Here is a 26,235-nt window from a genome sequence, read left to right as displayed (position 1 = left end):
GCTGCTCAGAGACCACGAGGGCCGATCTCAGAAATCGAAGAAGCACCTGCTTTTGCAGCCTCGTCAGCACCTGTCACATGCACAATCAGCTTTGCGGAAATTACGGGCAATCTGTCGAAGATTTCTGGTGAAGTAGAAAGCACGTGAATCTTACTGATCAATCACCGCTCTCCATATGCACCATCAACTCCTCGGGTACCACATATAACTTTGTCAAAGATCTCTGACAAAGTTTAGGCACGAGAATTTCGAAGTGCCAGCTACCCTACTATTACCCATAAGGGTAAAGGAACAGCACCACTGCTTGACAACTGGAAAGTCCCTATGTGTGTCGACCTCCGTGTTTTGTGGCAAGACAGGTTGGCAAGAACGACCAACCTTTACTCACATTCGAGAAAAGACTCCCAACATAATTACTTTCTCAAAAACCGGAGTAGCACCGCTTTCCGAATCTCGAGAGTCAGATCCTCGACGGGATTGCTTGTTCGAAAACCGAAGAGGCACAACTCTCAGAACTTCGAGAGCCAGATTTCCTTAGATAAAGCTTGTCTGTAATCTCCACACGTAATATCAGCTTTCCAGATACCACATACCACTTTTTCAAAGTGCTCTGACAAAATTAAAACACGTGAAGCTGGCAGCTCCCACTACATTGCTGTGACCAAGAAGGGTAAAGGAATAGCATTACTACTTGTTATTGGGAAATCCTTATATACATTGACCTCCCTCCTCAACGGACAGGCAAACCTGCAAAAATGCTCAACCCTTTCTCACATTCGAAAAGGCACCCTCAACATAACCTCTCGAAATACTCAGCTTTATTTCCCCCCGATAATACCTCAGCAAATAAGCCACACCAAGAACAAGAGTATCTCATATCATCAGGGTCGAAAGCAAGAGTATCCCATATCATGCTTTCTCCCTATCTTTGTCTTTGTCCTTGTCCACACCTGCAGGACAAGGAGAAAGAGAGCAGTCAGTCGGAACCTGAAATCAAACCTCCAATTTGGAACTGACTGCCTGGAGCCTTTGCCTGGTTGCTTACTTAGCATTGCTCTCGAGTACTCATCCTCAACTGCTGTCAAGGTCACGAATTCCACCGGCAAATACCTCATGACAGTTGATCAGATATTGGCTCTTTACACTGAAGCTGCCAAGCGTGGATGAGTCACTATGAAGGAATGTTCTGAAGGACCATTTAAATGCAAAGGTTGCACACCACTTCTGCCATGCAAAAGATTGAAGCAGAAGGTTCAACGGTGAGCTGAAACAGATCACTACAGCACGACACCTTTCCATACCACATTCATTATTCCGTCAACAGCAAAAGTATCCCATATCATCAAGGTCGAACGTACTCTAGATTTGATGGACTTGTTTTGACCCTCAAATTTTTGAGTCGGCCTTATACTCTGAAGGGCACCAGAAAACCCTCCAGCACAGTTCAAGAATAAGCCTGTGGAAAGTTACTTCTTCAAAAGCAAAAGTATCTCATATCATCTCTTATCCATTTGCTTCTCCTTATCCTGGCAGTTGAATGAGAGACAAGGAGAATGAGAACAATCAACCGGAAGCCGACGTCAAACCTCTGATCCTGGGTTGCTTACTTGGAAGTTTGACTGCTTACCTTGTCTGTCACCTCTTTCGGCAAATCTCCTAGCTCGGCGACTTGGGGGACTCCTACTATAGGGTTTGTATCACACTTGACTAAGCCCGAAACTACAACTAAGCTTCAAGTGAAATTGATACATTACCTTGTGCGTCAACATCAGCTAAGTACACCATTCCCGGATGGAGGAAAGGTACTTCCAGAGAAGGGCAGATGAAGATCAGACCACACTTCGGTACTTAGAAGTTTCGTGATTACTCAAGGGATTGGATCTTGCAAGTCCCCAACCGAGGAGTTTCCCTCACTCGGGAACTTAGGGGAGCACTGTTTGTACCATACTTGACCAATCCCGAAACTACCGAGCATCGGCCAACGCTATACTGTCAAGGACCCAGAAGAGTTCCCCTCCGACCAGGAGGCCAATCACTACTCGACACGTGTCAAGATTAGAAGCCAATCAGAGCGCAGCACGTGTCGACATCAAGAACCAATCACAACATGACACATGTCAATGTGACAAAGCTACAAGTTTTTCTATAAATAGGGGTCATTCCCCCACAATATTGCCTAATGCCATTTTGTGTTAAATCATTCACAAGAACTCACTAAATTGAGAGCTTGATCCTTTGTACTTGTGTAAGCCCTTCACTACTAATAAGAACTCCTCTACTCCGTGGACGTAGCCAATCTGGGTGAACCACGTACATCCTGTGTTTGCTTCTCTGTCTCTATTCATTTACGTACTTATCCTCACTAGTGACCGAAGCAACCAAGCGAAGGTCACAAAACCTGACACTTTCTGTTGTACCAAAGTCTTCGCTGATTTTGTGCATCAACATACTTAATAAAAGTATGAATAAACTATTAAGTATTAGTGAATCTATTGTTTTGATGGGATACTCATTCTACGAAACTATTTTCAATGATCCAACCGTCAAACATGTTTATATATACTTCGAGATTGCATACGACAAAAATTGCAAAAAACAAACATTCAGAGATCAAGTAACGGGACAAAACTTTTCGACGGTTATAAACAAAAAATCACGATTTAACGGTCATTTTAACTCCGATTTTGATGATTTTTTTGACCCTAGATGAATACAATGATTGAATTCGATCTTCAATTTAAAATATTTACACTAGTGGAAACCACAAAATCTTATGTTATACTTAATAAAAGTATGAATAAACTCTTAAGTATTAGTGAATCTATTGTTTTGATGGGATACTCATTCTACGAAACTAGTTTCAATGATCCAACCGTCAAACATGTTTGTATATATTTCGAGATCGCATACGCCAAAAATTGCAAAAAACAAACATTCAGAGAGCACGTAACGGGACAAAACTTTTCAACGGTTATAAACGAAAAATCACGATTTAACGGTTAATTTAACTCCGATTTTGATGATTTTTTACAACTACACTCCTTGACCTTATATGAATACAATGATTGAATTCGATCTTCAATTTAAAATATTTACACTAGTGGATACCACAAAATCTTATGTTTATACTTAATAAAAGTATGGTATAGTACTATTGTTTTATTTTTTTTCATAATTATTTTGGTAAACTTCTCATAATTTGAATGATTTTTAATGTTTGGTTTTTCTGTGCTTAGTTTATGCAGAAGATAGTTATGACGTGGAAAACCTTACTGAAAACATCATCAACATAACTCTTGAAGGCAATAGATCAAGCCAAAGTTCCAATGCAATTTCATGATGATCGATGTAAATCGAGGATTTTGTAAATTGAGGTTTAAACTTTTGAGAAAGATTTCACAACCTTGAAAACAAAAACTGTTTCATTTTGCATATCCTTGCACATTTAAAATTTGTAATAGATTAGTGTATGTATTATTTTTTTATTAGGCTCTTATTTTCGAGTGTAGATGTAGTACTTAAACGACAAATGTGTTTTAATGTTTTTAAGTAATATTTATGTGGCAATGTGTGGTATGTGCAAATTTAAGAAAAAAAATTATATTTTTCTTAACGGGTCATAACGGGTGTGACACGACACGACCCGTTAAGATAACAGGTGTTACACGAAAACGACACGAACACGACTGACACGACCCGTTTGCCAGGCCTATGCTGGAACAACAACAAAGCATATTCATAAGGCTAGTTTCTCTTTCCAGATGCCTTGGGCCTAGTTCGCTTACTGTAGAATACAATGACTTATTCACTTTTTTTACAAAAATCCAACAATAAACAAGCTTAGCCACGCCTTCAAACAAATAAGGCCCAAACAAGAATTTATTTGTTTGAAAAAAAAAAAAAAACTTCTCTATCTTTTCATCACTCTCTTTATCTGCAATAAGTGCCTTATTCAAATGCCTAGCATGCGTAAGTGTTTTACTTAAAAACAATAAGAAACTGGAATCTATCAGAAAATTTACTCTTATTGCCAATGGATTTCCCGTTGGAACCCTTCCTTCATATATTTTACAAGATTGATCAACAAAAGGCGTATGATTATCAGACTTAATTATCATGTTCACGATAACTCGGAATAAATAATGCACAAATTAATGAGAACCCCATTCATATAATGCACCTTGTGTGTGCATGAAAAAATTTGAGATTCTATAAAACTAATTGGTAATATATAAAATAGACTAATTACTTATAAGCACATACAAAATCCATTCTTTCTCCGACATGGGATTTATACTCTCAACACACTTCTTCACTTGTGGAGAATTTTCAATTCTAGCACATGGGTAACATAAATCGGGTGACATGGAGCACGTGTGCCCTTTGGGATTCACACATGCGACAACATTCTCTGTTATCATGAAGAAAATTGAGATTCTACCATAAACCAATTAGCATTATAAAATTAATATATGAGGGTTTCTATCCCTAAAATTATCAATCCCTTTTGTGGTAAAACCCAATACCTAGTAATAGGCGGTTAAGTTAGAACAAAGTGGTAGACCATGTTGGGCCTATAATGTTTATCAATAAGCACATACAAAATCTTACACAGAAATGTAGAATTCATCAAAATAAAAATTAACAAGCTAACATAATGAAACTCCAAGCCAAGTACAAAGAAAATGTCAAAGACTCCTCCAGTACAAAGATCATACCTCTCTAAATTCTACTGTTCACTAATACAGGGTGAGAAAAAGATTAAAAATACAAACCATGTCACAGAAATCTAAATATGTGAACAAAGACCAATGGAAAGAGCATGCATGTGGAATAACCAAGAAAAAGTACGGTGACCTTGTCTTTTAGCACTCCAAAGCATGTGGCTTGAATTATGCATATGCCTTGTGGTATGTCCCCTCCCTTCATGCACCTTTTTATCTCTTTGTCTTGACCCTTCAGAAGCCCTTTACATTTGACATACAGATAATGTCCACAAATCACATTAAAAAAATCCCAAGAAATTAAATTAGACAATAAAAAAAAAAAAAAAAGTTAATGACCTAATCCCATATGCATATCCTCATTTCTTCCTGGTCTTATCCTTGCCATTGGGAAAGATTGATCCAAAACCAAACATATTAGCCGTAGGAATATTTAGGACAGGACTAAATGGAACAGCATTGCCCCCATATGAACCATATTGACCCTTTTTCAGTGGAGGCTTTTGATAATTACTCATTGGAGCAGAAGAATATTGTGAGGAGGAGGGCTTTTTGGATGCAGATTTATGGGAATTCTGCTTCTGATTCTGACCCTCTTTCAAAAACAGCGATCGCTTCGCACTTGACGAAGAACCGGTTGAATTGCTTCTTGGCAAAAGCGGTAATGGACATAAGGTTCTGCCATATCCACTGCCACAGCTACTGCTCCTTTTGAAACCCCAGAAAGACTTTGAACTCTGCTTCTCATCACCTTCACTACTACTACTACTATTCGTCATGATCTTGCTCTCTTTCGCCGTAGTTATTTTCGGGTCACGTTGATTAGTAGCCGGTGCTGTTGGCAATGGAGGCATGATTTGATCCAACTGCTTTGGCTGATGGGAAGACTTTTTCTTGATCTCAGTTGGGATCATTTTCCCGTCCGAGAAAAGCTCGTCCGCGGAGGAGGACTCCTGCTCGAAGCTCTCGCTGACGCAGAAGTCGAACTCCATGCTTGAATTCATACTTCGTGAGGATAAAGAATTGGATCTGAGAGAGTGGTTTTGCTGTTCGACAGCTGCAACATCAGATTGGCAGAGATTATAGGAGAATGAAATCCTCGGACTCATCACTTCCATACTGCTAGGGTTATCTGAATACAGCTCAACTACCATTTTCTCTTAAGATTACTTGAATTTCAAGGAAAGCCAAAGCCAGAAAATCACTCAGAGAGAAGTTAGGATAAGAAAAACCAAGAAAACATGTTGGTTTTGAGGGTTAAAACTTCAAACATGGACATGTCTGGATTTTATAGAACGGGGAATTCAATTCAACCACAGAAAGAGTGATGAATTTAAGATTGTTTTTTGTTGTTGATGGAACCAATGAAGAAGAGAAGCAAGTGATTTGGACAATAGTGAAGAGAAGAGTAAACTGAAAGACCAAGTCGGTTGGTTGAGAGTTTCAGAGGGAGATAAAAGCAAGCAACCAAGTTAGGCCGGCCTCGGTGGAAGTAATTGAGGGACTGAAATAATTCTGCTGCGGTCTCAAACAGGTAGGCCATGTTTTTATCGACGTGGGAAAAGGGGTTGATCAATTAGCAAATTGTATGCTTACCTGATTTTCTCTTTTTCATTTTATTTTAATTTGTTTATTAACATGAATTTTTTTTTTCAAAATCTTAATTGATGAAATAATCATATTTTAAGTATTATGTCGATATCTTATTGCTATGTTATTAATGTTTGATCGATATGTCATAAAAAATTAATTTTGATCAATTCAGCAATTAAAATTCAATATATAAATCATTTTAGGTATTTTTATGGTAATTTTGGCAAAATTTTGAAAATCTATGTTGGGATTATCACGTTTCAAGAACCATTTTCAATAGGGATAGTGAGCGCAATTTATAGGTTGAGGGATCACGAATGATTACTTTTGGATAAAGTTTTGGAATACTAAAGAATTGAGAGAAGCTTTTATTTTAAGAGTAAATTGTACAAATGGTCCCTCAACTTTAATCAAATTGGAGCAATGGTCCCTCAACTAAAAATCCATTACCATTGGTCCCTCAACTTATCAAAATGTGTAGTTATAGTCATTTTCATCAATTTTGCCAAAATTTTGTCAAAATAAGCTATGTTGGAATGACCATTTATATAATTAGGGTCCCTTAACTCATCAAAGTGTATGATTATGGTTCTTTTCGTCAACTATATCAAAAAAATTGTCAAAACGAGTTATATTGGAAGGACCATTACTACAATTGGATTAAAGTTAAAGGACCATTTCTCCACTTGAATTAAAGTTCAGGGACCAATAGTAATGGATTTTTAGTTGAGGGACCATAGCTGCACGTTTTGATAAGTTGAGGGACCAAAGGTAATGGATTTTTAGTTGAGGGACCATTGCTCCAATTGAGTTAAAGTTAAGGGACCATAGCTACAATTTACTCTTATTTTAATTGATTATAGAATTAAAAGATAACTTAAATATAATTTCAAAAGTTGTTTAAATAGTGCCACAACCCTATAACAACAAAAGGAAATAAAACAAGAAAGTACGTCCGAAAAATAATTAAAATATGTTTTTGACCCACTAAACGATCTCAAACGTTTGAAATTCATCTTAGGTCGTAGCAAAGCAAAGAATTTGATTTCATCTAGTCGTTTCTTTTATAGAAAGAATCGTGGATAGAAAACGAGCTGCAAAAACTCCTAAAACACAATTTATGCTGGAATTCGCCAATCTGAGCTGCAGTCCTAGTCCTACGTCGGATATGTTGAAATGTCATTTACTAACTATAATCCGTTAGTAAAATACAAGGCACATAAAACATTATTTACTAACTATAATCCGTTAGTAATATATGCCCACCGCACTCAACTTTTTTTCTATGAAAAATGCTCTAATTAAAACTATAAATTACTTATGTACTCAGAAGTGAAGTCTCAACCCAAACACTCAACTCAAAATACACTCTCATATTATATACTTTTCCTACTCTTTCACCTTTCCAAGCCATGTAATTTTTATTAGCTAATGGTTTACAATTTTATTGTTCTAAATACCTCTTCCCCAAAATCATGTGGTTTGATAATAAGCTAATAGCATTGTACCAAAATTTTACATTAATTTTATCATTTGAAGTTGCCCCACTAAAAAATGTTTTTGGTTCCATCCATGACTGTGTATGTGACAAAATTGCTTATTTATCTGTATAATTCAAAATATATAAAAAACAAAAATATTTCACAAGAACATGTATATACGTTTATAATAGTCCAGCTTACTCACTAACTAGAATGGGTATGTACATTTCATGGTTTTCATTACCTTAAATGTGGCTTAACTTTTCGGTACGCATGCACGTAAACTACAAGAGCTGCTGTAACCAAAAGCAATTTTTATGGGCAGGGCTCTAACGTCTGCTTTCCCTCGTATTATCACACCATGAAAAGGACTTGTGACCCTAATCTCAAGCATCTAACTTCTGCTTTCCCTCATATTATCACACCATGAAAAGGACTTGTGACCCTAATCTCAAGCAGCAAAGATGATAATTGGATTTATCAATGTTGTTGACATGACACACATGCAATTATATTACAATCATGCAAGTCACTTACTGCCTACTTTAATTCTCCCTTACTTTCCCCCTAACATGTTTGAGAAAGCAAATAACACTACAACATGGGTCTCCATTTCTTCCCTAATGATTTTTTTGGGTCAACTTCTCAAGACACATTACCAACTATTATATAATATCAAGGTTCTAAAAGACGTCTAGCGCTACTCGGTCGACGGGTTTGGTTTTAACTCCTAGACAGCTAGGCAGGGCCTAGGCAGATTAGGTGGATGTAAGTAAATTTATTATATAATCGTATACATGAGTGTTTGCTTATACTTAAAAAATACATAATTATATTGGGATACATAAATTACAAAATAGAATGGCATAGATTATAAAGTTTTAGAACATAATGAAAACATGGGGAACAAACATATATTGTGTGTTCATCTAAGTATTCAACAAGTTTTTTACAATTTTGAAAATAATAAAATGTAAAACGAAAGTTAATAATATTCCGTTAAGTGAGAATCGCAACTTAGGCGGGGGTTTAGGCGGTTTTGGGCAGGTTGGGAAGGCTGGGCTGGCGCCTAGACCGTCTTGATTTTCAAACGCCTACAGATTAATCGGGACGGTGGCTAGCCGCCTAGCGCTTAGGCGGGGACTAAACCGCTTTAGGCCGGGACTTTTAGAACAATGTTCAATATGCAAAAACTAAAACTATATTCGTTGTACATGATCTCAATGCGGGGGGTTTTTTTTTTTTTACTAGGCTTGAATTGGATTTTTATTTTGTTTTGCCTGAATTATCGTGTTTACTACATTGCCTAGATTTTGTGCTTGAATGATTGATGTCACTTGTGATCCACTTTTTGGTGGTTTCACATGAGGGAGTGTGTTGAAGAATACCAAAATTTCATATAAAAAAATTAAAATTACAATATATGTTGAGTGGTTCCACTTCTAATAAGTAATATTAGGGTTTTTATCACAAATGGTCCCTAGAATTTACCCTCACCATCAAGATGGTCCCTGAAATTGAAAATCAATCAATGTAGTCCCGGTGTCGCAAATCAATGTGGTCCTTCCGTCACAATGCTGTTAAAATTTTTGTTAAGTGCTGATGTGACACATAAATGAGCCCTGAAATTGACTCACAACATCAAGATAGTCCATGAAATTGACCCACACCATTAAGATGGTTCTTAAAATTGAAAATCTATGAATGTAGTCCTTGAAAATAGGTGTCATAAATCAATATGATCATTTTGCCACAATTCTGTAAAAAAAAAACGTTATGTGTCAGTAGGTTTAATAAATAATTTAAAAAGTTGTCTAAATACCTTTTTGCACAATAGATTTTTTTTTTCCTTATAGTAGGACCTACTTCGAATAGAGTGTCGAAATGTGTCGGTCTAGGTTGCACAATGAAATTGACCCTCACCAAAGGTGATCTTGATCTAGGTTCAATTCGGTGAAGGGTGTCGAAGTGTGTAAAGATGGGTGTATTGAGATTTTTTAGAGAATAGACAACGAATGAGGTAGAGGAATGTGGACTGGGATTGGATGTGATTGCAGGACTGGGTTTTGGGATCATAACTTTTTATTAACTATTAAATTATTAAACCTATTTGTAATTTTTTAAATTTAATTAGATTTGTGTGATCCATTTATGTGTTACATCAGCACATAATAGAATTTTTGACAGAATTGTGACGGAATGACTACATTAATTTGGGACACTTACTTGAGAAACTACATTGATCGATTTTCAATTTCAAGGACCATTTTGATGTTGCATGTCAATTTCAGGGACTATTTTGATGCCACGAGTTAATTTGAAGGACCATTTATGAGAAAAATGACTTATGAGACCCATTTATGTGCCACATCAACACTTAACGGAATTTTTAACAGATTTGTAACGAAATGATCATATTGATTTACGACACTTATTTTCAGGGACTATATTGATTGATTTTCAATTTCAGAGACTATCTTGATGGTGAGAGTCAATTTCAAGGATTATTTGCGATAAAAATCCGACAATATTATTCAGGTCGGTGGCAAGATGCAAGTTAAAAGGAGAACCGCAATTGTGTGGCTAATGGTAAGCCGTTGTACCATCTTTGTAAAACCATTGACGTATTGCAGTGATGGTGCCCCATCTTCTTTAGTGTTGCTGCTGAGCTCCAAAGACACTGCATTTAAAGTCAAAGTAATATAATTATACCACTTGACTTTATTACTTCAATTATATTACTTTACTTAAAAAGAAAAATATAATTAAATACAATAGTGATTGTATTTTATTAAAAAACAGTACAATCAACTGGAAGAACATCACCAGAACAAACGCAAAATTATATAATTAGAAAATAATCGGTCAAATTTCTCAAGCAAGAAAATTCAGATTTATTTCGTTATCCTTTATCTTTCTATTCTTCTACCTAGGAAAACCTTCACTTAGTTATACGGTACATCGACACAGAATTCACGTTGTAGAAAAATGAAGACTATACATTATGTAATGGAACAATTATTAGGGAAATGATTTCTGTATCATATCAACTTTTATATGAACAATTATGTTTATATTTGTTCTTCGATTCTTCTTGAATTTATTCAATTATTATTTATTATGTAGTGGAACAATTATTAGGAAAATGACTTCCGTATCATATCAACTTTTTTGTGAACAATTATGTTTATATTTGTACTTTTAATTTTTTTTTAATTTATTCAATTTAAATGTTAGAAATAAACAAACACGTAAAGGGAAAAAGTGGGAAAAGGGTGTGCATAATTTCCTAACCAAATGTATATTAGTCACAGTTCGTTACTAAACGTCATTTAGTTTTAATAATGTGTTTGTAGCTGTAACTTATATAATTTTTAAAAATTATTAATGAAAAGGTTGTAATGAACTATATAAGATATAGTCACGATAATTTACTTGTCATGACCACTTTTTCTTTGGTTTGTTGCTTCTTTTAGCGTTTGCTCACATGGCAAGTGGCTAAAATTAGAAAGTAAATTAAAGATAAATAAATAATTAAAGCCATTTTCTCTTCTTTTTTCTTGATGTTTCTTGCTCGAAAAACAAAGCAACTGAAAAGTATGAAAGTGGTTGTTGAGCTAATTCACCTCATTGACCCTACCCTTCGCTGGACCATGACCCACAAAGAGGTGATAAGAATTTGGGGTTGGGTTTTTCTGTCATGTCCGAGAATATAGTATGTATCAGAGTTTTAGGCCGTTTATTTTTAATTTTATTTGCTTGGTTATTTGTTTACATGTTCTTATTTAGTACAAAGAGGGAAGATGGTAAAAACTTAGGTAAAGAGAAATTATAATTTGTATAATCATTTCGGGTTATACGAGAATTGTTGCTAAACTAAACCCTGATTTGCGTTTGGTCTTGGATATTAAAAATTGGTCTGGTGGTCAACCCAATTTACAATGTTGGTTCTTTCTTTCCGTTATTTCTACTAATTTTTCCAACAAAATTCATGGCGTGACATGCATGAAATATACTTTTTCACGGTAGAAAGGAATTTTAACCATCATAGCAACCCACCGCCTACCCAGCACCTAAAACACTGCACTCTTCAATTCTCTATGACACAAATTTGTCAATGACACAAATTTGTATTGGTGCCACAAATTTTTATATACGTACATAGTACTTCTTGTCAATGACACAAATTTGTATTGGTGCCACAAATAACCAAACAAAAATCACAAGAACATGTCAAAATATACAATCTACGATGCTAGTGATATTTCTCGAGATGTTCAAAATCATAAGTTAACATCAATGCATGGTTATCGAGCAATTCATCATCACTTCAACTCATATTTTGTGTTTGTCTCTGTGTATGATTGAATCATTGTTTACCCCTAATCTTCGTTTGGTCCTATTTTCCTTGTTCTCGCCTGCAAATTTCTTCTCTTCTTATTGGTGGAATCGTTGTTGTAGGTGTTCCGAGAACCTGTAGCAAGAAAAGGGCAATCAACTGCATTTGACTTTGCATTTCATTAGATTATAACCAAGAACAATGGTAGAAACAACCAAAGCAATAACACTACCCGACGCAACACAAGAATGAAGAACCATGTGTGAAGTTTTTATAAGAAAATATCAAAACGAAAAAAGAAACCAATCCCAAGCTTAGAACTACAATTTCCTCTTTTGGGGCGTCTGATCTTAAACGTTGGGTGCTTCAGGGCTTTGGACTGCAAAAGAAAAAATCGAAAAACTACTTGGGGTTGACAAAATTCTACCTATTTCGATGGGATTTCAAACCCCAAATTTCCACAATTTCCCCCCTCATCGAATCAGTCATTTCTTGCTCGATATACCTAACAGAGTAAATTGGAGTGTCTCATTCCTCAAATACCAAAAGTTATAATCACTATGTCACATACAATAAGAAAGGTCGACTGGGCACTTAAGAATATTGTCAAAGAAATCAAACGAACATTGTTTCTTGCATCTTCATATGTTAACTCCACAATGACGACACAACCCTCACCTCAAGCCTTCTATCTAGTCAATACTCGTCAAAGACACTAAAAGTCAGGATAAGAATGGACTACTTGAAGAAGATCAAGTAGTTTGGAATGCTGCTCTTGCAAATTTGGATCCACAAATAACCTCTGTAAAGTATTTCTTGTGATGAAACACAAACATTTGGAATAAGAAACAATTGATTCCCAGAACGAATAACCAACAGGGCTCAGAATAAACCAGTCACCCTCATGAAATGTGACTCATTTTTTTTTGTCCTTATGATACAAAAATTGTCCTTAATATCTAACGTGTTTTTCAATTAAAAAAAAAAAAAAGTTTTGTGAGGGACTTTTTATTAGTTCTCCCTTGGAAAAAGGATAGAGTAGGGCAGGGGAAAAAAATTAAGAACAATCAGACCAAAAGCATATAAATCAAGCATAATCAATCACAATAACAAACAAAAAAAACAAAAATACACAGAACTGAATATAAGGATAAACACATCAAAACCTAGAAATCAAACGAGAAAGGAGGAGAATGAAAAATGGAAAATATTAGAAATTAGACTCTAGATTAAACTTACCAAGTCCAGTGGATCCTAAAGAGAGTGGAAGAATATCTCGTCCTTGCCTTCGTCGTCAACAGTGGGATTCCTGATTTGGATGAGAGGAACAAAGTGAAGGACCAGGTACTTTTGGCCAATACATGGATCAAATACGAATTCTTTATTGTGCACTCTCCTCAGAAACATTTTTAAAAACAAAATGAACATCTTCCGGGAAAGGGTAAATAAACTCAAGAACCATTTCAGACACGGCGACATGGCTAAAGTTCAAGGGGGTATTGCTTAATATGTTCCACAGTAAAAAAAAACACATACAAGTCCTTAGATAAAGATGCTGGAACCAACTACGCAAAAACAAAAGTAAACAGTTTTCAGGAAGACACAAAAAAAAAAAAAAAAAAAAAAAAAATGTTAACAAAGACCAATAATCAACATGCATTCAATACCTTAGTCTAATAACAAAAACTACTTTGCCTTCAAGTTGTTTTCAGAAACATGTTTGTCCAAAAATGCCTTGGCCAGATTACTGAAACTGACATTTACTGCTTCAGCTGCAGCATATCTCTTCATGACATCAATCACCTCTGGCTTTATAATCTCCTTCTTGTTAGGTGCGTTGCATAGATAATATAGGGATCCAATTGCATAATTCACCTAACAATCAATTCAATTTTCAATATAATGTATCAAAAACTGAGTTTCCTTATAAAGCACTAATAACCATGTTGATTGACCTAAACATTAGTGGCGTATAATAGTTTGACCAGCACGGATTATTTTAAACCAGTACAATTGGGAAAAAAATACAAGTACAGAATCCCAAGTCATATTGGCATAATTCGATGTTCCTCCATTTCTATAAGAATCAATAAGCTCCAACTTAATTGTGTTAGTGTTCCTATTCTATAAGACTTGATCAGGTCCAACTTTCAAATCACATTCTCAGAACAGAAAATTCACAAACGCACACAAATTTCAAGCTGCTACTTACAGTGTTTCTGACTGGACTTGATAAACATTGAATAACAAGAGAGATTCCTCCACATTGAGCGATAATTGCAGCATTTGCCGGATCTGCATCTTAAAAAATTTAGTTACAAAACACACAACTCACACACACTATCGATAGACGCTTCCTAGATGGTTGTCTTAAAAACTAATAGCAGCAGACCAATTATACAGGATCACCATTGGGATTAGATAGGTAGACTTACCAGCACAACAATTGCATATCCCTCCTACACCAAATTCCACCAGCTTCTCATTTGGTTCGGTTATGCAGTCCACAAACAATTCCAACACATTGAGCTGTTTGTAATCATAAAATCCTTATCAGGCCAAAACCATCATGGAAAACAGTTAAATTGTCTTTTGCAGACAAATCAACTCAACATCAAAATGTTAACAAAAATCAAAATCAATATCAAATTATTTGTATACCTGGCGCAAAAAGGCATAGTTGTAAGGATCATAAGCAAAGTTTGCCAAATTAGCAACAATTTTCTCTTTTGCCTCTGCAAAGAATGGAACAGATGATAGTTGATAAACTAACCATGAGATGAATCAAATGTCATTGACTCATCAGAAGAATTCTAAAATATAGCCTTGTACTCTGCCTACAAATAACAAATTACTAACAAACCTAAACAAATATTTCCATGCCAACACCGAAACTCCTACTGCTAGCGTTATCACTTATGAGGATCCACAAACATCCGAGAAGGCACATAAATTATCACTGAAGAAAGAGTGGCACAACTCAAGAGAACCTAAAGAAAAGAAACACCAATGTATCCAAACTAGAGAGCTAGAAAATGCATGATAAAGCTTCAAACCATAGGCAAACACGAATTACGAGCAGCAAAGCGTACCTTCATCGTCAGTTGTACTCTGAAATCGAGTCACCAACTCCTGGAACAAAAAGAACAATAACTAATGCATACACAAATAGATGGGACCATTTCCTTTTAAACAAAGGATTAGTGTTGCTGTACCTGAAGGTATTGCAGCCTCGGAGTTCCAGATCTTCCAGTTCGCTCTTCTTGCCTCCGATCATTCGTAAACATTATAACCCGTGTTTGTCTGTGGTGTGGGACTCAATGGAATGGGAATACACAGTCCCTGTGTTTTTGAAGGCGGCTTTCCAAGTTGTCTGGTGGAACGAGGTGCGCCAGGAGGGCTTCGGCAAACAAGAACCTTGCCACACTGCAGCGAGTCCGGCTGATCTTGCCGTACCAATCTTCGTCCTTGCAGACGTATTTAAAAACCTGGAAATCGATTTATCTCAAAGTCTTGAAATTGCAGTTTAATCCAAGGAGATGAATCGGAGTAGTGACGGGAAATAAAGAAAGCAAATGATGAACAGAGTAGGGCGGATGGAAAACGTACCAGGGTGATTCCAGGACCGTCCGGCGACCTGGAAACTGGCTTGGGAAGTCCTCCGGGGACCCTCGAACTCGAAGCTCTGGTATAATGGTTGCAGAGTAGGGTTGCGGCGGGCCTTGCGGCTGTGGAAACTAGGGAAGAAAAAGACACGGCCCATTCATCAGAGCAAGTCCACCGGGGCTTGCTTTGCCCAGGACCCAGCACAAAAAACAGACTGGCCCTCAGTCAATTTGCTCCAGCCCACAAAGTTGCCTGGCACCCAGCCCATGCCATGCAACAGACCAGCCCAATTTTAACAGACCCAAGAGTCGGCCTATTTGGCTGGCACGTGCACAACACTCGCGCCCAGGAAGAGTAGCCGACAAGCTTGCACAGGGCTGTCAGCCCACTTGTGCTCCGGAGTGACGCGGCATGCTAATAGCCGTTGGATTTCCAACGGCTAGTTTTTCTAGACCGTTGGATTTCCAACGGAAAAAAAATTTTAAATTTGACTTTTAAAATGGACCGTTCGATTATAGATCAATGGTCCACGTTAATTAACTAAATTAAAATTTATTAAAAAATATAGAAAAATTATTAAAAAATACAGAAAGTTTAATTTTTTTTTCTATAAATACCTAACCCTCATCTTCCACCTTATACCACATTTCAATATTTTCTACACTTTCTACCAAAGCTTTCATATACTTTTTGTGTGAAAAAAAATACCAAAAAGCTTGTGGTTGAAGAATAAAGAGTATTTGATGAGTTTATGTAATTTCATTTTAGTGTGTTTTTTTTTTATAGTTTATTTGATGAGTATGTAATTTTATTTTAGTGTGTTTTTTTTTAAGTTTATTTGAAATTTTATCCGAAATTGGTTAAAAATCTTATCCGAAATAAACTAAAAAAAAAAACACACCAAATAAATGCGCTGGGTGCCAACGCATTTTTTTAGGGGTGGAGATGCTTTGGCCTATTACTGTTCACTCCAGTCTATCACTTTTCACTTGAGTGGATAAATGCGCTGGGTGCTGGCGCAAAGTCCTTAGGGGTGGACTTGCTATCATATATCATAGGGTAAATTGTCAAAATGGTCTTAAGATTGCATAACTCATCAATTTGGTCCCTCAGATTCCAAATCGATAAAAGTGATCCCTGAGATTGTCTACAATTCATTATTTTGGTTCTTCCGTTAAAAACTCCGATAAGTTTCCAAGAGCTTTTGGTCAGAAGTTTGAGCAATTTTCAAAACTTCGTAACGCAATCGTTTCTTAACCAAATTTGACCCATAATATATCAAAAAGAAGATAGGAAAGTGTAGAATAAGATTATAACTATTTCGAAACCCAATGGTTGCAAGAGATTGCCGTAAAATAGCCTCAAAGTTGACTGGTCTGAGTGAAAATTTGAAAACTCGTCGAAAACTGGGTAAACTTTAAACGTTCATAACTTCTTCAATACTCAAGAAATCAAGTGATTCCAAAACAAAAATCATATTTCTTGATGAGACGAAGAGAATGGTACCTTTTTCGACGGCTAACTTGCCTTGGTTTGGCAAGAAAACGGCTCAAAAGTGGTTAACTCGAGACCAAGACAGCCATATTTGAGTCGTTTTTTAGCCAAACCACGACAAGTTAGCTGTCGAAAAAGGTACTATTCTCTTTGTCTCGTCGAGAAGTATGATTTTGTTTTGAATCACTTGATTTTGTTAAGTATTGAAAAAGTTATGAACGTTTAAAGTTTATCCAGTTTCCAGCGAGTTTTCAAGTTTTCACTTGGACCAGTCAACTTTGAGGCAATTTTCCTGAAATCTTCGGTAACCATTGGGCTTCAAAATAGGTATAATCGTATTCTACACTTTCCTATCTTCATTTTGATATATTATGGGTCGAATTTGGTTAAGAAACGATTGAGTTATGAAGTTTTAAAAATTGCCTAAACTTCTAGCCAAGAACTCCGAGACATTTAATGGAGTTTTTAACGGAATGATCAAAAGGATGGATGGTGGACAATCTTAGGGACAATTTTATCGATTTGGAATCTAAGGCCATCTCCAACCGAAGGGTCCAGAGGGCCAGAGGGCCGAAAATAGCCCTAAAACCGTCTCCAACCGAGGGCCAGGCCAGAGGGCTCTGGAATCTGGGAGGCCCCACGGGATCGGAGAGGGCTGGAGGGCTGGAGGGCTGGCTGCTTTCGGCCAGCCAGCCAGCCCCGGGGCTGGCTATTTTTTTTTTTAATGTTTCCTATTGCTGTCGGTTAAAACCGACAGCATTAAAGAGCTTTTTTTTTTAAATAGTTCTACTATTAGTGTCGGTTATAACCGACACTAATAGTTTGAAATGTTTTTGAATGTAACGGCTAGTAGCCGTTGGATTATTAGGCCTTTTTTTTTTTCTTTTTTTTTTAATGAATTTAAACTTCTTTTTTTCCCTTTTTTTTTCCTTTTCATATGAATCAAATTTTTTTTCATATTTTTTTTCCTATAACTTCTATTTCACAAAATTTGTTTCATATTTTTTTTCAATTCTATTTTTTTCGTATAACTTCCTAGGCCATTTATACAACATTAAATTGTAGTTTTTAAATAATAAATTATGTTTGGCCCTATGGCCCTTTGGCCCTCGGTTGGAGACGGTTTTTTGTGACAGGGCTAAAACGAGCCCTTTGGCCCTCTGGCCCTCGGTTGGAGACGGAGGCAAATATGGCCCTGTACTGTTCATTAAAATATTAATATCTTGGGGAATCTTGGAGGGCCAGAGGGCTCAAACGAGCCCTCTGGCCAGCCCTCGGTTGGAGATGGCCTAAGGGACCAAAGTGATGAGTTATGCAAATCTCAGGGATCATTTTGACAATTTACCCTATATAATATATGGTCAATTTTTGTCAGTACGTTTGTGTTTAATTTTAAAAAAATATTTAAAATAATTCCTTACTGCACAATGGACGATGAACCCTAAAATTGAGAGATCTTCACAAAAAGGATTCGACGGCGAGGATCCGGATTCTAACATAAACTGCTGTACACGCGCTATACGTCTTTCTACCAATGAGAACATACCAACTGTAGTCTTTGTATATATTAAAATATTGGGATGTAAAAAGGGGAGGGACAAAAGGACAACCTTTGTTGTCAACCAAAAAGAAGAACATCTCTCTTCCAAAAACAATAAAGAAGAACATCTTTCTGGCCAAACGTTCAACTCCCAGCCAACGCTCGTCTGAGATTTCTGGGTAGCTGGCTCGGAAGTCCTGGATTTGAAGAATGCCGAATTGGGAGCTCAAGAGCTGTTGCAAGCATGACCAGGTCGTCTTCTTGGCCACCATTGGAGTCTTCACCGTTGTCATCCTCGCGGTAATCGCTCTCTACCTTCTCTTTGTTTTTTCAATTCACACAAACTAAAATTGTAGATACAAGGCTTAGGATTGGTCTTTCCGGTGTATTTGTTATCGTTTCTTGAACTTCAAAGTTAAGCGGGTTGACTCGACTTGTTGACCAGATTGTTGAATTGGGATTTTGAAAAAAGAGGGAAAAGTTGAGGTCAAAGATATCATTTGTTCTTTTGCTTCTTCTTTTTTTCTCAGCAATTTGTTGTCAGTTTTAATGGTTTTGGACTAACAAAGTTGATTTCCGAAACCCCAATTTTATTTTCCGCTGGTATTTATGCTAACTAGCTTAGAAATATATGAATGAAGCTATGTGTTGTATTTATGCTAAAATGCAACCAAGATGGTTTGGTCATGTGTAACTAGAGGCTCTCGTCGATAAAATCATTTGCAATCCACCTAGTGGATTTGGGAAAATTCAGAGTGCTGTTTGAGGTTGTACGAAGAGATTTGATGAATTTGGGGAAGGATATAAATATAGCAGAATAACATGGACTCACTTATATGATCTGTAGAAAGGCCATGTTATGTTGGCTAGATATATCTTGCATGATTTTTTGATTTTTTGATTTTAATTTTTAATCAATCTCATTGTTAGTTTGGCACTGACTCGATCCAGTTAGCCTTTTGATCTGAATGTTTGTTCTTACTGTTAAAGCTTTGGAGGACAATACTACTCACACCTTTTAAGCTCATCACGGTCTTCTTGCATGAAGCAAGCCATGCAATTGCTTGCATACTCACATGTGGCAAGGTAAGAAGAAAGTATTTTTTATCTTCTATTCCTTTCTTGTTTCAGTGATGTGGTCAGATCCGAAAAGGAAAGAATTGTTGCTTTCCTATATAAATATTTATTTTCAAGGACTCCAGTTCATCATTTATATTTCTTTCTTGGTGATAGTTTATACACAAGTGCACAGATATAAAATGTAATTGGTTCACTTGTTCACAACTTCAAGCTAGGTAATAGGGATCTTTAACTGACACAGTATCATGTTGTGCTGCCAGTATCCTAGTCAAGGATCCAAGGGCAATCATTTTTTCTGTTTACTTTGTGGAGTTTTCATTAGATCAAAAGAAACTAATCTTCTACAGAAGGTTTCCTTATTGTATTAGGGCTGGAGGATTTTCCGCATGACCCTACTTTGTAGAGAAGCAAGGGACAAAGTTTGGACAATCAAATAAGATTTAGTGTTCATTTTCTTTAGCCTTGGTGTTATTTCCTCATTGAATTTCTTTGTGTTGTTCAATGTACCAGGCCTTCTGTTGTTTTATTGAATGACTGGTGGTTCAATGTACCAGGCCTTACATTATATAGCGTTTTCACTGAATTTCTATATGCAGTTTCGGAGTACTCGCTCTCGCTGAGTGAACTCAGCTTTGCGAACCATTAATTTAGAACTCAGATCTTGTAGTTCTTTGACCAGTCCTTGTCCTCTTCATAAAAACCATCATTATGTATCATCACCACAGTCCTCATAAGTCAGGACATCCATTTTAACTTCAAGTCAGCATCCTTCAATCTGAGACCCAATTTCATTATTCAATAGAATACAGGGCATTAGCCTGTTCTGTTTACTTTGATCGCTGATGCTCTGGGTTGTGATAGAATTAGAGCATTCAATCCAAACCAATTAGCAACATTTGGAGGGGCCAAAGATCTTATATATTTCTATGCTAGGTTTTAAATTTCTGATGTTGAATTATCTACACCATATTTTAGGATATCTTAAGTAAATATGTCTACACCAGCATATTTTCTTGTTCTCTCCCTATTTTTCTGTGCCCTGTTTTGTGCTTGGGTTCAATTCGCTCATATGTGTGGAACCATGATAACAAAGCCTTGATGAGGGAGCTGGCCAAAGGAAGTTATAATTTGAAAACATAAGGGCAATGAATGAGTTTGGGGATGGTTAAAAGATCCCATGGAAAATCAGATATGATCAGAATTTCACAAATTGTTAGACAATGTTGTTGGTCACTAGGCTTTAACAGAGCTTCTCAGCTAAAACGACATTCAAGTATATCATTTCACACAATCTTTTTCAAGTTCAAAGTTTTCTTAGTCTTCAAGCTTGCAAGGTTCTCACTCATTTTTTGTTACCAGAGCTCTTGCGATTATCTTGATCTGCTCACATATTGGTTTTAGAACTACTAGGTTTTTCAAACTTAGTATTAATTAAGGTTGGCACCATACCCCCACCCCCCCCCCCCCCCCCCCCCAAACCCCCCGGGTCATCTTCCCATATTTGTTCTTGCTTACAAATATTTTTCGTGTTATTTTTCTGGCAAGTTATTAAGTTTTCAAACTTGTCTGTTATTTCCAAAGTTGTTTGCTTGTTAAGTAAGAATTCACATCTCAAGTTGCATGAGTTTGAGTTTAAACACATGTTCACGATTACACTGAATTCTGTTTTATCAAGTCCTTAATTCATCATGGGATTGAAAAGATCCTTAGCTGAAAATGTTGTTCCTCGCTTGTCGTACAATATTCTCTTTAGAAGGTTGATCAATGGCTCACAATTTACTTTTCTAGACAAGCTTATCAGCGGACTAAAGCTTGTTCTGCTTTGGCCCAGTCTGTTTGAATCAGCGACAGTTTTAAGCAAAGAATTTTGCTATATCTAGTTTATTTTGAATGTCAGATCATGACTCAGTTGTTTAAATAGTGTAAGAGAAAATTAAGAGCTCTAAATTGTTGACGAGGAACATACGATTTATGCTACTCTACAAGTGAGAAAGTCCAAATGTACATGTATTGTTGCACTAGCTATTCATTGTCAAAGCTTATTGCAAATTGGAATGTTGCATGTCTTTAATAGTATTCACTCTCGCTATTACTATTGTTGCTAATATTATTTTAATTCTTATCATCATAATTATTGATTATTATTATTATGCTTTTGTTTTATCATTTTCTTACGGTTTCCTGTATATTTCCTGTGTTTTGGCATCTCATAGGTTTTCTAAATGGTTATACTCTCAATAGTTGAAGCTTTCTGATAGTTCTGTTTTTGAAGGCTGACATATACAAAAACACATGCTGCTAACTTGCTACCACCTACCCCTACATTAAATGCCCTTAGCTTCTAGGGAAGTTCCCATGTCACTTATGGATTTTATAGTTTGAATCAATTTGTAGGTGGAGGGCATCCAGGTTCACGCAAATGAGGGTGGGGTGACACAAACACGTGGTGGTATATATTGGTTGATCTTGCCTGCAGGATGTACTACACCTTTGTCCCTAAACTTTATTTTTCATTGCAATGTATCCTTATTATTGTACTTTACGAGACATAAATAATGGGCTTTGAAATGCAATTTTTGACGTTTTTTAGCATGATATGAGTATCCTTCTGGATTTGAGCATACATAGTTCCTCATATAAGTTTCTCACTTTCTCACACTTGCATTTGTCGTTCAGAAACTTTTGCCCCTCCTCAGTTTGTTACTTTGTCTTCATCTTCAATATTTGCATGTCTAAGATGTGTCTCAGTTTATGACACGAGCCGAATTGTGTGTGCTGACACTGAACATGGCATCTGATGCTAAAGTAGGACTGTTTCTCGTGGTTTCATATTTCATGCATCCCGGTGTTACATGAAAACCATGCTGGCTTCAAAAATATGTATTTTTCTTTTCGGTCTTAATTAAAATTGGCTTTGTAGTAAACTAAATAGTTATGAGTTGTATCCAGATCTCGGTTCTCATGGTTTCGTATTTCTTTCTGCATCCAGATCTGGGTTCATCATTTTGGGGAATGGCTTTAATACTTGCATCGACAAATCTCGTTACTGCTCGAATTGCTGCTGGTTGTCTTGGCGTTGCCTTGCTAGTTGTGCTTTTTGTGGCAAAAAATGTAAGAGAGCTCAGTAAACTTATGCAGACAATAATGTTTTAGCTCCAGTCTCATATTCTTTGATTAGAGCTTTCAGGATCTTAGTTTCTTCACTCTTGCATTCTAAATTCTATTGTTTTATACAGTGGACACTTCGAGGACTTTGTATTGGTGAGTAGCTTCACATGCGTGCAATATGTATTAGTTTTATATTATTCACATACTTCCAGATATTACTGATCCTTACTGATGAGTCTTTTCAGGATTTATTGTATTCCTTGCTATAGTATGGGTTCTCCAAGAATTAACTAAAGTCCGTATTCTTCGCTATGTCATTCTCTTTATTGGTATATTCTTATCTTTTCAAATCTTTACTTTCTGAGATGAAGTTCTTCTTAGTTCTGCATCATTGTCACTTCTCTTGTGTGCAAAATAAAATGTTGCTTATATTTTACTTTGAAATTGCAGGTGTGATGAACAGTTTGTTCTCAGTTTATGGTAATTCTCAGTGATCAGTCGTAACATATGTATATTAGCTATTCTGAACAATTAAATTGCAGATTTTATATCACTAGACTGTAATTGTCGCAGATATATATGATGATTTAATATCTAGAAGGGTCAACTCCAGTGATGCTGAAAAATTTGCAGAAATTTGCCCCTGCCCCTGTACTGGGGTTGGATGGGGAGTGATATGGTAAGCCATATAGCATGACAAGCTCAAAGCAGAAACATGAAATTCCTTATCTAAAAATACGTAATTGTCCTGATGAATTGACGTCCATAATAATCTTTATTTGCAGGGGATTGATATCGTTTATATTTCTTTCTGCATCGGTGTATCTAGGGCTTGTCATTCTATCGTGAGGTACAGTCTCCTTCTTCACGGAATTGATTTTACATGTGTATATTTGAGGAGATTTATTTTATACATAATGAAGGTACAAAGTCATACATCAGAATTTACACCGAAACAAATCAGAAATAGCAAAGGCATTCTTTTTCTTGTATATGTATAAATACATAAGAAATAAAAAGAATTCCGTCATTAGTTTAACGATAAACATAGAAGAAAATCCTATTCTAACAAACATTTAGAGAAGCCAACAGCAGACCCCCAAGACAATGGAATGGAGTTCTTTGTGGAAAGCTGCATATGTATATGCATATGTGATATTTTTAACAGAAGGCTAGATGAATCGTTGGGAAACATGTTCCTAGACGAATTATAATTAAAAGGTAGATTTTTCCCAACATCTCTACTGCTCTACAATTTTCAGGTCCAGGAGATTTTGGATCAGTCGTCCCATATCCGCCCGGAGAGTCAGCTCTCACTTATTTTTTCCACTCTCCCTTGATGAGTAGTTAGCTTCATGGCATTTTAGCCACAACTGATTCTTTCAACCCTTTCATTGTGGGTTACTATTACACTCTGATAGTTGTTGTAAAGTTTATACTGGTGTTTTACACTCATAACAAAGATTTAAACATATTGATGTGAAGTTTTTATACTCTAAACATATAGACCGTCTTTTTTTTTAAATTGGTTTGTTCCAACCCATCATTTTTTTTTTTTTTTTTGAAATTGGTTTGGCCAATGCTTAGATGTTGGAGAATCATTGGAATGGTAAAAAAAAGGTTAGATTTATTGACAACATGATAACTGCCTTTCTTATACAAATGAGTCTCAAATTACGGTTGAGGTGACGGACTGAATCCCCGTTCCAAGTACTAGTGAATGACATTAATTAAACAAATTACAGTGAACATGTCAATCAATTGAGCCATGTGATATCTAATCGGCTCTCCAAGAATTCCAATAATTATATTGGTCATCCCTTTACAAGCCTTTCGATTACTCTCAGATGCTCTCTACTATCTAGTGAGTTGTCTTTGCAAGTGGAGCATAATTAGGTTAACTGCTTTAGATAAAACTGGCCACTAGCAAGTTGACTTTTATTGCCATATTTTTACTTTACAGTATGAGAGAGTTTTATTGAATGAAAAAAAAAAACTACGGTTGTTTAGAGGATTCATAAATTAAAAAAGCAAGACAAACTTGTAAACAAAATGCACATTCGGAAAATTGGAGCCAAACAAACCAAGAAAATTCAAGAGCAAAGAAGCTGGAACCGCCTGCCACACCAAAATTAAGGAAGACAAGCCATTTTAGATAAATGTAAAAGCAACAAAAAGTTATCTTCCATATAAGAGCCAAACAAATAAACGATTGTGTATAAAAAGGTCATGGAGGAACAAAGGCATCAGAATGGACACAAGCAAAAATACTAGAAGAATATGTTAGACAAGGAGCCTTGCCATCCAAGGAAACTGTTCCTTCTTAGGTTTAGGAGTTATTATTGTATCCTATTTATGATTGTATTCTTGTATTCTTATATCCCAACCAAAGTGTACGCCAATATGAACGTGCCAAAGGATTTAACTAGCGACGCTACTTGGCTCCTCACATATAAGGAGCTATTTCTCATGATGACGATGGATCATTTTACCATACATCATGCAGAATATAAATATCGTCTTTACAAAAGTTCATTTAATTTAAAAGTTGCTTAACTTTTAATATGAATCAAACAAATTGACTATTCATCATAAATATGTTATCTATTGTCATAGTAGTGAATTTTTATTTCACACGTAAAATCATCTCAAAAAAATCTAACTCATTATTTTTCAAACGAAACAAGCACAATACATTATAATTTTCGATGTATTTGTAATCTCTCTATCGATCCCCTCTTTATGGATTACAATCACACGCTGCTCTACAACTGGCCTGCATATCGAATTAGAAGCTCTAAAAGGTGATCATGAACTAAATTCATATAAAATCAAAACTTTGTGCATTACGAATATTTAGTGCATTTGATTATCATCTCTTCACTAGTCGAATGAATACCCATTTGGATGTAAAGGGGGTGGGACAACATAAGGGACTCTTAATGGATATATAGGGTGTCTCAGATTGGATTCGATAATTCATTATATTCAAGGTGTGTTGAAGGAAAAAATGAAAAAATTGTTTCCAACTTGAAGGTAGAAACTGAGTTACTTCATTCTAATTCCCAAAATGGTAAGATTAGATCGAATAAATTTCTTTCATCTATAATGCCCTTCCGGTCCCCTCAAAATAAAATCATTCACCTACTTTCAAGTTTGATCTACACCAATTTAAAGAATCAATATAACAAAAGCAAGTGCCTTGTATTGGCTTTTCATAATGTTTCTTCCTCGGTTTAGTACCTTTATTCTTCATCAGTTAAAGGTTAA

General features: G+C 36.1%; 3 protein-coding genes across 5 annotated transcripts; 1 reads left to right on the top strand and 2 right to left on the bottom strand.

The window, feature by feature from the left end:
* Positions 1 to 4,545: 4,545 nt before the first annotated feature.
* LOC126583912 (uncharacterized) lies at positions 4,546 to 6,255 on the bottom strand. The gene is made up of 2 exons (XM_050248458.1): positions 5,064 to 6,255; positions 4,546 to 4,967 (listed from the first exon to the last, which is right to left on the bottom strand). Exon 1 carries the CDS (start codon positions 5,876 to 5,878, stop codon positions 5,084 to 5,086), a length of 795 nt encoding a protein of 264 aa, XP_050104415.1. The 5' UTR covers positions 5,879 to 6,255; the 3' UTR covers positions 4,546 to 4,967; positions 5,064 to 5,083.
* Positions 6,256 to 11,892: 5,637 nt separating this feature from the next.
* LOC126583823 (uncharacterized) lies at positions 11,893 to 15,913 on the bottom strand. 3 transcript variants are annotated; one of them, XR_007609837.1, is made up of 9 exons: positions 15,747 to 15,911; positions 15,353 to 15,625; positions 15,230 to 15,269; positions 14,799 to 14,872; positions 14,573 to 14,666; positions 14,350 to 14,432; positions 13,805 to 14,012; positions 13,377 to 13,702; positions 11,893 to 12,272 (listed from the first exon to the last, which is right to left on the bottom strand). XR_007609837.1 is itself a non-coding variant. In XM_050248345.1 (8 exons), the coding sequence occupies exons 2-7, from the start codon at positions 15,422 to 15,424 to the stop codon at positions 13,824 to 13,826; spliced, it is 552 nt and encodes a 183-aa protein (XP_050104302.1). In that variant the 5' UTR covers positions 15,425 to 15,625; positions 15,747 to 15,911; the 3' UTR covers positions 13,371 to 13,446; positions 13,805 to 13,823. The 3 variants fall into 3 exon arrangements, 1 of the variants encoding a protein (XP_050104302.1); XR_007609838.1 differs by lacking the exon at positions 13,805 to 14,012 and having other exon boundaries at positions 13,377 to 13,446; positions 15,747 to 15,913; XM_050248345.1 differs by lacking the exon at positions 11,893 to 12,272 and having other exon boundaries at positions 13,371 to 13,446.
* A 2,913-nt stretch (positions 15,914 to 18,826) lies between these two features.
* On the top strand, positions 18,827 to 24,490 carry LOC126583763 (uncharacterized). Its single transcript, XM_050248278.1, has 10 exons — positions 18,827 to 19,077; positions 19,768 to 19,863; positions 22,252 to 22,336; positions 22,847 to 22,968; positions 23,094 to 23,118; positions 23,211 to 23,294; positions 23,416 to 23,445; positions 23,539 to 23,644; positions 23,751 to 23,815; positions 24,228 to 24,490. Exons 1-9 carry the CDS (start codon positions 18,988 to 18,990, stop codon positions 23,812 to 23,814), a joined length of 702 nt encoding a protein of 233 aa, XP_050104235.1. The 5' UTR covers positions 18,827 to 18,987; the 3' UTR covers position 23,815; positions 24,228 to 24,490.
* The last annotated feature ends 1,745 nt before the right edge of the window (positions 24,491 to 26,235 follow it).

The sequence above is a fragment of the Malus sylvestris genome, chromosome 9 (genome assembly GCF_916048215.2).
Source record: "Malus sylvestris chromosome 9, drMalSylv7.2, whole genome shotgun sequence".
Classification (NCBI taxonomy): domain Eukaryota; kingdom Viridiplantae; phylum Streptophyta; class Magnoliopsida; order Rosales; family Rosaceae; genus Malus; species Malus sylvestris.
The sequence above is the reverse complement of the archived record's forward strand: the minus strand, read 5'-3'. Positions and strand labels throughout refer to the sequence as shown.